The sequence below is a fragment of the Zalophus californianus genome, chromosome 5 (assembly GCF_009762305.2).
Source record: "Zalophus californianus isolate mZalCal1 chromosome 5, mZalCal1.pri.v2, whole genome shotgun sequence".
Taxonomy (NCBI): domain Eukaryota; kingdom Metazoa; phylum Chordata; class Mammalia; order Carnivora; family Otariidae; genus Zalophus; species Zalophus californianus.
The window spans coordinates 66,465,804-66,479,577 of NC_045599.1; the positions used below are offsets into that span (position 1 = coordinate 66,465,804).

At 32.7% G+C, this 13,774-nt stretch overlaps 1 protein-coding gene across 1 annotated transcript in view; it reads left to right on the forward strand.

Annotated features, from left to right (window-relative positions):
• The window catches only part of RASA1 (RAS p21 protein activator 1), a 103,896-nt gene that overhangs the window by 49,441 nt on the left and 40,681 nt on the right, over window positions 1-13,774 (forward strand). The window contains exons 4-8 of the mRNA XM_027606317.2: window positions 95-165; window positions 4,379-4,496; window positions 7,613-7,644; window positions 10,571-10,623; window positions 12,769-12,919. Of these exons, the coding sequence (XP_027462118.1) occupies window positions 95-165; window positions 4,379-4,496; window positions 7,613-7,644; window positions 10,571-10,623; window positions 12,769-12,919 (425 nt within the window). The remainder of the gene's footprint in view (window positions 1-94; window positions 166-4,378; window positions 4,497-7,612; window positions 7,645-10,570; window positions 10,624-12,768; window positions 12,920-13,774) is intronic.

Consider the following 13,774-nt stretch of genomic DNA (forward strand, 5'->3'; position numbering starts at 1 on the left):
GGTTTGAACTTTATGTGGATATACCTGATTTGACTTTGACATAAAAAGATTATTTATCTTTTGTAAATCTTTTTTCTTTTCTTATGATTCCTAGCCAGTAGAAGATAGAAGGCGTGTTCGAGCCATTCTACCTTACACAAAGGTTCCAGACACTGATGAAATAAGGTATTTTAGAATGTATTCTCACTTATAGGCATTTGAAATAGGCATTTGACAGACTTCGAAAACTTACCACTCTTGGACTGGGAAGGTCTTGGACTTTGAGGAAATAGCATGCAGCAGGGTGAAAGTACCTTTAATATTGAGTTCATCGTTCCTGTACTCCTGTGTTTGGCTTATTTGTTCAGAATATGGATTTGGATCAGAGTGGCCACAGTGAAGATGACAGGTGAAATAAATTCAGATTTTATTAGACTGTCTCTGACGAAGTAAGGATAATTGTTATATTCTGCACTCTATTTTCATTTTTATTACTACATGGCATTTATGTCTCAACTGTAATTGTACTTAAATGATGACTAAAGTTCTATTTTATATGATGGGTGAATAGTTTAAGTGTGGCATAGAACTAAACATGATAATTTTTAAAAATTATTTTTGTGTAATTTGATTTATATATAACTTGTTTTTATTATTTTCATATAATCTGATGTTTGATAATTATCAAATTATCAGTGTCTTTCTACAAGCTACTTTGCAATAGAAAATTTGTTTCCTACTGGTAAAATGTTTACTGATTCTGGTAATACAGCTCACCGAAATCAACAGCAGCATTTAAAAAACAGTAACTTGGGGAGGTACTGAAATTTCTGGAAATATGGTATTTTAAAAAATAAAGATTCAAATATCTGGAATCTCAGAATAAGGATTCTCTTTTTATATGATTGTCTACAAAATAACAACTTCTCATTTAGTTTTTATTGGCATACCTTTATTTGTGATCTAAGCAGGAAAGGCCAATGAAAGAAAGAGAAGGAATGAAATGTATACAATAAAGAAGAACAGTGGTGAACTACCAATTGAGGGATTTTGAGTAACTTGTAAATTCCCAGTGTATCTTCTAGAACAGCAGTGCTCAAAGTGTGATCCATGTAACCTTGGGGATCCTTGAGACCCATTTAGAGAATTCATGAGAGCAGAACTGTTTTCTTTCTTTTCTTCCTTTCCTTTCCTTTCCTTTCCTTTCCTTTCCTTTCCTTTCCTTTCCTCTTTCCTCTTTCCTCTTTCCTCTTTCCTCTTTCTTCTTTCCTTTCCTTTCCTCTTTCCTTTCCTTTCCTCTTTCCTTTCCTCTTTTCTTTTTCAGATTTTATTTATTTATTTGACAGAGACACAGCGAGGGAGGGAACAAACACAAGCAGGGGGAGAGGGAGGGGAGAAGCTGGCTTCCCACGGAGCAGGGAGCCCGATGTGGGGCTTGATCCCAGGACCCTGGGAGCAGAACTGTTTTCTTAATAAGACTAAGACATAATTTGCCTTTTTCACTGTGACATTTACATTGATGGTACAAAAACAAGAAGCAGTAAAACTGTTAGTGCCTTAGCACAAATCAAGGCAGTGGCAGCAAAGTATACAGTGTTCTTCACTGCCACACCCTTGGAGGTAAACAGTACAAAACAGTTTCCCCTCAGATTTTTCTTGATGAGACTGTAAAAGGTATTTTACTAAATCTCAACCCCTTTAGCATTCAGTGTGATGAATATCTGTTTAATCTTTCTGTGTGATGAAGAAAACTGGTGAATCTTTTTAATATTCTGTGTGATGAAATGGGAAGTACACACAAAATATCTTGGCTGTGTACCACAGGTCCTGGTCTTGAGGAGAGCAGTGTTGAGAGCTGAGCTAGCTTCTGCTTTTGTGTACACCATTTGTACTTAAGACTGACAGGCAAACTATCCAACTATGGTTATTCAGACTAGAGTATTTGACTTTTTTTTTTTTTTTTAAGTGAATCTGTTATGTTACTTCAGGGGAAATAACTGGAGGTATTTGTTGCCAATGACAAAATTTGAGCTTGCAAGCAAAAATGAGAATTTTGGAAACGCTGTATGTGCTGTCAGGAGTTTGACAGCTTCCCACATACTTCCTGATTTTTCTGATGAGATTGGTGGTGATATTAATGTGATGTTTTGATTGTGTAAGGTGAATTTACATCTGGATGATCTGCATAGCTCAGTGAACCAGTATTTTCTAAATGATCGATGCATGCTGTTAAAGAATTATGCCTGGGTAAAGGTCCATTCAAAGTGCAAGATTGACAAATAGATATTACTGAAATGGGGTACAGAAAGTTCATTGATGGTGTTTTAGATTCCATATTACAACTAACCTTCAAGTACCAATTGTTGAGTTTTTGGTGTAATATCATAGAATATCTATAATTATCTGAGAGGCCATTACAATACTCCTTTCACAACTACATATTTTTGTGAAGCCAGATTTTTCTTCATATACTTCAAACAAAAAAAACCTTTAAAACAACAGTTTGAATATAGAAAGAGAAGAATCTAGCAGTGTGCAGTTAAGCCAGATGTTGAGATTTGCAAAAAATGTAAAACAATATTCTCACAAAACTTTTAAAAATAATAATATTTTATATTCTTTATGTTACTGTGTGATGGGGTGTATTATTTTTTAAGAAATTAGTAAACACTTAAAACATTTATATTATAAATTCTAACATGGTAAATATTAATAGATATAATTCATATAAATAAAAGCCTTTCAGGGTATCAGTTTTTAAATATATAAAGGAGTCCTGAGAGACCTTCAAAACTGACAACTACTGGTCTAGGAAGATGAAAATTTAAACAAGAATTGGAAAAAATAAATTTTAATTTGATCATATAAATATATGTGAATGTATGAGTCCTTAAAAATTTGTATCTTTGAAGTTTTTTTTTTTTTTAAGGTAAAAACATCTGAAGATTAATGAGAATAAGGCATTTTAACTCTTTTGGGGAAAAATGCAAAATAAAGAGTCTTTGATTATATTGTTTGTGTTAGTAATAAGCTCTTTATTTTAAATTTTTTTCATTTTGCACCATATGTTTAGTGTTCTAGCAACAACAGAATTCAAAATTAAAAAAAAAAAATTCTCTTATGACTGCTTTTGACCAAGAAATGAAACTTGTCACTTCTCATTTCTATATTTTTGTCCATATGTACTCCCCTTTTACTCATAATTTTTTTAATGTAGTTATTTAGGAGATTGGTTCTAGAAAGGAGTAATTTATTTGGTTAAGTAGTAATGTCTGCTGCCAGTCAGCTAGTGAAATATTGGTCACTGTTAACAAGGGTTTTCGAATCAAGATAGAATGCAGTATTATGTGCTCATCTAAATAGAATTCATCTCAAGTGTTGTGTGTAAGTTTTTTAGTCTTGAACTTGTCCAAGAAACAGTGAAGCTTGAGATATTCTGGAGAAAAACAGTTTTCAAAGTATGAGAAGAGATTTACTTAATGGAACTTTGGTTTGTGAAAATTTAGACTGAAAGGAAACTTAAAAAATATGCGATAGATATGGATGTAGAGATAGGGTCAGTAGCAGCAGGCAATCAATCTTGAAACTTTGAACACTGGGAGGCATTCATTTAGACCTAAAACGAAGAGTTCAACGAATTACTGATGTTGTAAAATGGCATCATTATAAGCCTAACTTACTCCTCCTGTGATTTTGTGGAGGTTGAAAACATATAGATTCTAAGGAAAAGAAACTAGTTTGTGTATGCATTTCTCTACTCAGAAATTGTTAACAGAAAAAACATGCATACATTCTCCTATCCTTTGATACCACTTTCAGAGAAAGAATGCTACGTTGTATCATGGATGTCTAAGTGAATTAAATGAACGTTAATGTTTTTTATGAGAAAAATGTTAATTCTCATAAACATCTGCTGATAAGGCTTATTGTGCTTATTTAAAATAAAGTTTTTCTAAAGTAACTGTATCTTGTGTATGTGTAATGAGTTAATTATATTATGATTTTATATCTAACCTACATCTGAAAGAGTAATTACATGGAAGCTTAAATTTTTAAGTTCACTTTTCTTGGAGTTTTACCCTAAAGCCTATAATACATATATAATTACTGTTTATACAAATTCTAATTTGAATTTAAGAGTAATCAAATAATGTAGATAGTGCAGATACCATTATTAAATCCATTTTACACATGAAGAAATAAGATTCAGATTGTTAAGTGTCTTCAGAGTTTTATATTTAGATGATGCCAGAAACAGGACAAAAATCCAGGGTATATGACTTTAATTTCTTACATTTTCCAATACCATATTATCTCTGTAGTATGGCACATGATTACTCAAATTTCCATGTTTAAAATTTTAATTCAATTTTAATAACTTCATAATTGCTATTTTCAGTTTCCTAAAAGGAGATATGTTTATTGTTCATAATGAATTAGAAGATGGATGGATGTGGGTTACAAATCTAAGAACAGATGAACAGGGCCTCATTGTTGAAGACCTAGTGGAAGAGGTGGTAAGTTTTGTTTTTTTCCTCTCTCAGAATTTTAAATATTTTGTACATTTTTGGAACTTTTCCATAATCAGGCGAAATTAGTAATGAAATTTTTTTAATTAAAAACCTCAATTCTTAAGTACAAGGACTTTTTTCATTAAAATGTATTTACTGTAGATGTTATTTATTTGTATAAAACATAACTAAGCTAGCATGTTTGATTCTTTATTGATTTTCTGAAAGTTTTTTTTTCCAGAAAGTTTTCATGAGTTTCTAAGAATTAAAAAAAAATTAACATTTGTGCTTATTTGTATCTCTTGTTGTCTTCTTAGTGGTTTTCCTCATAAACGAGGCTATGAAAAAATGATCATGGAATCTGAATCAAATAGGGTTGCACATGTTTGCTTTCAGAATCTTTATCTCCCAAATATATGTACAATTTTCTAGTAACCTTGGAAAAATATAGTTATATTACACATGTATTACCACATTTCTGCATTTCGGTATTCCCATTTTCGTTGTCGCTACACGACATAATATCAGTCGTCTTGTCACAGTATAGGTAATTGTGCGGTTTTTTGATAGCAGGGCTGCATTCAAGCAGCATTTGCATTTCAGAGATAATACTCAGTATCAGTGAATCTCATCAAACATATTACAGTTTTGGAGTTCATCCTTCCCTTTTGGATTTGGATTTGTTTTGTGATGGAATGGTTTCCTTTTATCTTTCACAGCCCTCAGAGCTACTATTTTTAAATTATGTCATGAACTTGGTAATATTCTGAAACCTGTGCTTTGATTATTTTCCGGGAAGATAGCAGTGGAGAATGTTTTTCTTTGTTATTAATTCTCTTGATTAATAGATCTTGATATGTAGAAGTAAAACATCCTGAGGAAAAGTGGAGGGCAGTTGAGGAAATGGTATGATACATTGTATACACATAGTTACTTAGTGGAAGAGCTGTGATTAGAACTCCTAATTCCTAGATTAGTGTTTGGTATTTTACAGTAGGGAGAGATATTTATTTCATATAGGCCAGAAGTGTTCAAACTGAAGAATCTTACTGTGTTGGTTTTACTACAGTAAAACTTTTTTATGTTGGATTTTTTTTCCTCCCCGCTATAACCCCCTGCCCCCGTTTTTCTGATTATTTAAAGGATTTAGAGTATAGTTTAACTTTTCTCCAGCTCTTGAGATTCTGGGTCAAATTTAATAAGATAAACTTTAAGAAGAAAAGTGAAAGTTATCCAATGAGTACCGGGTGGTGGGGGGGAAAGCCCAATTTAACATAAGGACACATGACTTAACATCAATAAAGGGAAAAAAAATAAAAGAACAAGTTAACAAGTCAGTATGAATTGAACAATGTGATGTGGCTGCTAAAAAGGAATATAGTCTTATTTTCAATTAATAGTGGAATAGTTCCAAGTTAGAATTAATAAACAATTTTTACTCTAATACTTAAAATAAGTTTTCATACTGATCTTCTTTGGAGCCTAGTGATTCCTTGTAGCTTGAAAAGCCATTTGGAGATTGTCTAGATTTCAGACATTAGGTTGGTGGTTGGATTTAAGAATTTTCCCACTCTGAAATTCTAATTACTGTTCTCCAAGTACATTTATACTTTTATGCCTTAAATCAAGAATGTAAGCTCTGTGAGGATTTTTGTCTCTGATTCAGTGATGTATCCCCATAGCATAGAATAGTGTCTGCCATTAGTAAGCATTCAGCAAATGTTTGTTGAATGAATTTCTTTATGCCTACACTTTCCTGACACTCCTGCCCTGCTAGACTACTACCATGTAAAATTTAATTCATCTTTATCAATTCAGCTCAGATGCTGTCCCTGTTTTCACAGAGGATTTATGGCTTTCTTAGGCTAAATTGTTTCCTCTTGTGTTTCTATAGCACCTTGTTAATTCTGTATTTTATTACATTGTATAAAATTAGTTTATGGTATAAACCTACTCTGTAGAGATTAGCTCTTTTTGGGCAATGATGCATTTTGTTTTCGTGTAATTTTTTTTTTTTTTTTTTTAGCATACTGCTTTGTTTTATAGACATTCAGTGGGTGTTTGATTTTAGTTTGGTTAGGTATATGATGAGTAAGGAACAAAATGAGAGGGGTAAATCCATGTATAGATAGACCATTTTTCTTCATTATTCAATGAAAACCTGGTGCCAGGTACCCAGTTTTGCTGGGCACTAGGAGTTCAGTTCAATAAATATTCAGTGCAAATTTTATGCCCAGCATTGTGCTAGTGGTTATGGTGGTGGTTGGGTGTTAACAAAGAAAACCTAAAATCTTAAGGTGCTTACAGCCACTATTAAGGAATGAATAACACCGGTGTGTCTTAAATAATAGGCATGCCAAATAGAGTAAGGGAAAATTCAAAAGATGATAAAAGAAGGATGTCTTTTCTCTTCAAAGTAGAATTTTGTATTTATGTTTTAGGGACTCAGTATTTTACTGAGTATTTGAAGAAGATCCTGTCTGGATAGTTTAGGTTAATAAACAGGTAGGGAGCAGTGAGTGGAAAGGACATTCTAAGTTAAAAAGAACAAGCCAGTGGTGTTGAGAATATAGATAAGCAAATTGGTAGTTATGTGGGTATATTGTATAGATACCTAAAGAGAATTGGTAGTACTAGATAGGAAATGTAGACTTGAGTGATATGAAAAAGGATTTAGATTTTATCAAAGGAGGAATTTGTAGGGAGCAGAGAGGTATTAAAGGTTTGGTTTTTAAATTTCGTTTCTTTTTGTTTTGTTTGGTGTTTCTTAGCTCAGGAGAAAGTTGCAGTTGAAAACGATGAGTCCACATTGGAATGGTGAAGTGATGGGGTGGGACAGGGCACAAAGGTAATTAAACAAATTGGGCTGTGGTAATAGTTTGAGAAAAGGGAGGAAAAGAGCCTGAATTACAGTAATCACAAGAGGAGAGGAGTAGTAACAGTAAGGGAGAGAGTTTTAGAAAGACGTTTCTTGAACTGATACATCTTTTCTTGTATATGCATAAGTAAATATGAGGGACAGGGCAGAGATGTGTTTGAAGGTATGCTTTTTATTAATTTTAATAAAAATAGCTTAGTAGTTAAAATTATATAAAATACTGTCTTAATGTCTTACCCTTTAGGGCCGGGAAGAAGATCCACATGAAGGCAAAATGTGAGTCCGTGTTAATTACTAAAAGGAAAAAGAAAATACGTTATAAACCTACAAATTGGAAAACTGGGGCCAAAATTTATTTTAAAAGAAAACTGCTACTTTGGGGGCTGTCTTAAGAATTGTTTTTATTTGCTCAGGAACTGATATGTTAATATTTTCTTTAGGATCTGTTGATAGTCTTATTTTTAAATAATGAAGGTGTCTTTTACCTACGTGCAACTCTTCTATCACTAAACTAAAGGCTTTTCTATGAACATTAATAACATTATGAATGTCATGATTCCTCATATTTTTCTTTACTTTCTTACTGATACATTTATAGCATTTCTTGTTTTTGTAACCACATCTTTTAGATATTTTGTGTTTCAGTTTTTTGTTTGGTGTGTGTGTGAGAGAGAGAGAGAGAGACAACTTTTCTCCAACATCAGGGTTCTTTTTTTTTTTTTTTTGAAGATTTTATTTATTCATTTGACAGAGAAAGAGAGAGCATAAGCAGGAGGAGCAGCAGACAGAGGGAAAGGGAGAAGCTGTGGGGCTTGATCCCAGGACCCTGGGATCATGACCTGAGCTGAAGGCAGACGCTTAACCAACTGAGCCACCCAGGCGCCCCAACAGGGTTCTTTACCATATTTACAAGATTCTGCAAGGCCCTTCTTTTCGTAATCTTATCAGGCTGACTTTAAGTATCTTGTAAGGGCTAATTCAAAGAACAGGTATTACTATATGTTTTATTTGTCGCAGTCTTCTCATATTTCAGAAGTGTTAGCTGTTAGCAATAATCTCCTATGGGAAATTTACTCTAATTTTGTTTTTGTCCTTGGAGATCTTTTTTAGTGTCCTGCTCACCCCTCATTTGTTTTTTTGTTTTTTTTTAAATTTGTTCATTTGAGAGAGAGCACAAGCCGCGGGGAGAGGCAGAGGGAGAGAGAAAGGGAGAAGCAGATTCTCTGCTGAGCAGGGAGCCCGATGCAGGGCTTGATCCCAGGACCCTGAGATCATGACCTGAACCGAAGGCAGACACTTGACTGAGCCACCTAGGCGCCCCCCCCCCCCGCCATTTATTTGTATATGAATTTTCTTCTGAAGATGTTAACTCTCAATCCCAATTCGATTTTACTCATGATTTTAATAGAAACTGTTCATCTTTTGATCTCTTTTCACTGGAACATTTTTTTCTTACCATCCTGTCAGAATTTACGAATGGAAGCAACTTGCCTCTCAAGTGGTTGCTTATTCTGTTTTCTAACCATTAGAACACAAAAACATGAAGCTGAATACTCTCAGTAAACCTCGTTTAGTTCCCCACCCTTCTTCAGGTGGAACATATGAGATGTTTTCTGAGTTCGTTTTCCTTATTGTTCTATGTAGCTGTGTAACTGTAAAATAGGCTCCGTTGAGTGAGACCGTACCTTGTTGATTGTATTAGTGTGAAGTCTTCCCACTACCTATATCAGATTACGAATTCTAAATAAGGTGTGCCCTTGAAAAGAACATGTATTCATGGTTTTGGGGTATAGTGTTCTGTTTATATATCTGTTCCACCTAGTGTAATGTGTCATTCAAAGCCACTTTTTCCTTGTTGATTTTTTTTGTCTGGATGATCCATCCATTGATGTAAGTGGGATATTTAAGTCTCCTACTGTTACTGTATTCCTGTCAGTTTCTTCCTTTATGTCTGTTAATAGCTGCTCTGTGTATTTAGGTGCTCCCATGTTGGGTGCATAGATATTTGTAATTGTTATATCCTCTTGTTGGATTGTTCCTTTTATCATTTTATAATGTTCTTCTCTTGTCACAGGCTTTGTTTTTAAAGCCTATTTTGTCTGATATAAGTACTGCTACCCCAGCTTTCTTTTTACTTCCGTTTGCCTGGTAAATGTTTTTTCATCCCTTCACTTTCAGTCTGCATATGTCTTTAGGTCTGAAGTGAGTCTCTTGTAGTCGGTGTATGGATAGGTCTTGCTTTTTTTTTGTTTGTTTTAGTCTTGTAGTATTTTTTACTTTCCAAGTTGTTTTTAAGCCACTATCAAAACTAATAGAGTAGATCCCAAGAATTTGTGGCAAAGTGATAGAGGGATGATCTAGAGTTGTCAGGCTGGTATTAAGAGGTGTAAATCAGCAAGATAGATAATAGTCCTTCAGGTAAATGAGAGGAGATTTTAAGAAATTTAATTACTAATAGTTTTTTAAAATCAGGTGTGTCATTTTATTCTAAGGTAAAATTTAAATACTTTATTTATTATATGCAGTGGATCTTGACTATAATGCCATTTATAATTTCTAAATGCTTATTTTAAGTATACAGAAACTAAAATACTCTAGCCATCTAATTTGTTATGGCATTAGCTCAAATAGAATTAGGAATACTAAGTCATTTTATTTCAGTCCTTGATGCTGATACCTACTCTGTCATCACTCAATCTTACTTTCTGACTTTAAGGAAAGTATTAATCAGCCATTCCATTTTCTTTCAAGAGAGAATTTACCTCCTATTATAGGAAAGTTCATTTTGAGAGTAATGTGAGGAAAATTCATTTACTAATTTTTTTTTCTGGATAATTCTATAGTGGACTCTACCTGTACTACCCTTCCCTCCTAATACAAAGAAAAGAGAACACTAGCTATGGTGTAAACATGTAACAGTTTCTCATTATCAGAATTAAATTCATTACTGTATTTGTATTGTTAATTAATGTGGAAATTATAGTTCATATCAGTCCCTTATTTTTCTATATTTTGTTGAAATTATGTATATTTACAAAGTACAATAACATAAATGTAAAAGGGATGAGATAATTTGATCAGTTGTATTTGCTTTTATTTCAATATATCAGTTTGAATTAAACTTGTGCTGGTTGTTTAGTTTTGATTGTATAATAGCAAAAAGGACTTTAGATTTACATATTTAATTTGTTCTCTTTTTAAGATGGTTCCATGGGAAAATTTCCAAACAAGAAGCTTATAATTTACTAATGACAGGTACTTGTATATTCACTCTTTATTTAAAAATAGACCATTTATCATCCATTTTGCCTTTAGCACTCATTTGATGCTTAAACATACTGTAAATTCTTGCATACCACAGAAACTGGTATATTTGTTATCTGGTGTTTTTTAGCTGAACATGTACATGCAGCATAAAATTCAGTGAAGTATGTTTCTTTCTGTCCCAGTACTATTCTCTTCCCTACAAGCAGCACCAGATGTGAGTTTTTTTCCTGTATTTTTATGAGTTTTCAGTGTCTTTGTATCTCTCCCTTCCTTGCCCCTAAACATACCCTTACACACGCACACTCATAGGAACATGCAACATACTTTTTTCATGTTAGGATATATTTTGGGAGATCATTCTATATCTGCTTATATAAGTTTTCATTCTTTTGAGTGACTATAAGCTTCTGTTATATAAAAGCCATAATTTATTATCGATACTTAGAATAATATTGTGTAGTTTTTATTTTTTTGCTGTTCGGCTGCAGGAAGTGTTCTAGCATTTATATTTGTGCACTTGTGAAGTTATGGAATTGGGCCTTATTTAAAATATATTCATTTTAACATTTCTCAAAAATTTTTATAGAGATACACAAAGTAAAAATTGACTTGTATTGTGGGTTTATGATTTAAACTAAAAACCATCCTGTCATCATTTATCCTAACATTTAAGACAGAATTAATTTAACTACTAAATATCTTTTTTGTAAACCATACATAATAAGGATTTGACACAAGTTTAAGCCATAATCTGTAATGTAGAAATCTTAGTTCTTTAAAAACAACCAGTGTTTGATAGTTTTTGTATATGGTGAGTAAACTACTTATTATTAAAGATGTTTTCTGAATTACTGTTTCGAACTGTAGGCGTTGGAGTTTAATGTAATAAATACTTGGCTCTTTTGAAAGATTTAAGGCAGTTTTAGAAGTGTTCAATTTTATTGTGAGGTTGTTGACTAAGTAGGTTAAAAATAAGGAACATCATGATGCAAAATGGTAGTAATAGAGACCAGATGCTCAACCAAAATGACATGCTATCAGCTTTGAGAGTGGGACCAAAAGATTTATTTTAGTGAATTTACTGAATTTTGAATAGAAGTTTATATTTTTGAACTTGGACCACCAAATACTTGAGGCACGCATTCTTGTTTAATGCATTTCAAGTTGAAAGGTACTAAAATTAATTTCTCTATGTTAACTTTTTATTTTCTTTGGGTCATGTGCTCTTTGAAGAATCTGGTGATTTTCTCCCCTGAAAAGTACACATAAGCACTTGCATGCACAGTTTTGCATGAATTCCTATTCTTTGTATTAAACATGAAATTACTTGTTAGTAAGTGCTTTGGCTAGATGATTGGAACTCGTAGTAATTTACATAAAAATTTCATCCGATATTCTAAGTGTTCAGTGTGTTTTCCTAAAAGCAGTTAAGTTCCGATCTTTTCTATGTCATTAGGACTTAAGGCAGAGGAAAAACAAACCATTTTGGTGTTAAGAGTCACTGCCAATTGAAGATATCAAAAAGCCTTCTCTAAAATTAGTGTGAAAACCTTTAATATATGATAATTTGTTTCTGTATGACTTTCCAGGTACTTACCTATTAAATGAAAGGTGGTGTACATGTATTGATTTTGATAAGGTACACACATATTTCATTTTTGAATCTACCTTTGTAAGCATTGGTACTCTTTTATTACAGTTATTACTTTTTAATGTTTAATCAGAAGCATTGATTAAATGTAGACTATGCCTAAACAAAATTTACTTTAACTTTTTTTAACTCTTCTTATTAAGAGGATTTACAAATAGAATGTACCCATTTTAGCCAGTGTCCTCTATACCTGTGGTTAGGTTATTCTTCCGAAGTCATGACAGGTAGAGACATTATTAAGCAGAAATCACTGCTGCAGACTTATTTTTACGTAAAACACACATGCAACATCATGAATGGTTGTGACTCATAAACTAGAAAGCACAAAGATGTATTAAAATTGTTTTTATTATAACGCAAGTTCCTGGTGAAAATTTACATATGTTTATGACTTTTAAATGTACTTTATAATTAGGTTACTTAACACTATTTCTTTTTTATTTGATAATTAGGAAATAAAACTAACAGCTTAATTTTTACAGTTGGCCAAGTATGCAGTTTTCTTGTGAGGCCCTCAGATAATACTCCTGGTGACTATTCACTTTACTTTCGGACCAACGAAAATATTCAACGATTTAAAATATGTCCAACACCAAACAATCAGTTTATGATGGGAGGCCGATATTATAACAGGTGAGTTGTGAGAAATTTTAGTTACCTTTTACTTTTGGCAAAAATAGTTGAAATTTCAATAACGTATATCAGATTCAAAAGTGTATAAAAGTGCCTGACTTTTTAGAATTTAAAATTATAAGGCCTTTAATCTAATTTAGTAGTAGTCATGTCCAAGAATTCTTCAGATAGTGTCAAACATGAATATAAGTTAATAACTTACAATTTGTTGTCTTCCAAGATAATTTATGTTTGTTGATTATATGCAGACTGCTTATAGCAAATTTGCTAAGTCCTTAACTGTAGGATAGCAAAACATTTGTTTTAAGAAAAAGAAAATATATTACGTTATTTTATTAGTGAGACATTTTATTTTATTTTATTTTCAAGATTTTATTTATTTATTTGACAGAGAGTACAAGCAGGGAGAGCAGTAGGCAGAGGGAGAACGGGGAGCCCGATGCAGAGCTCAATCCCAGGACCCTGGGATCGTGGCCTGAGTTGAAGCCAGATGCTTAACCTCCTGAGGCACCCAGGCACCCCAAGGCATTTTAATAGGAGGAAAAAGTTCTTAAAGAGTAAACAGAGACTTATTACAAATGTTACCCATGTAACTGGGTTGTTCTCAAATTGGTATTTCTTATTTGTAATTATTGGTTCCTACTTCTCATTTTAAAAATTATAGTAAACTTATTGCTTATCCCAAAGCTCAAAATGAACTTATGGAGCAGAAAAATAAGCTAATAGAGAAACCATATGATAGAATCTCAGCTTTTTTTTTTTCTTCCTGTATATTAGAAAGAAATCTTTCATTTTTTCCCCCAAATGTAAAGAATTTCCCATACTAGATAACTCTAGAGTGGCATTGTCCTCCTC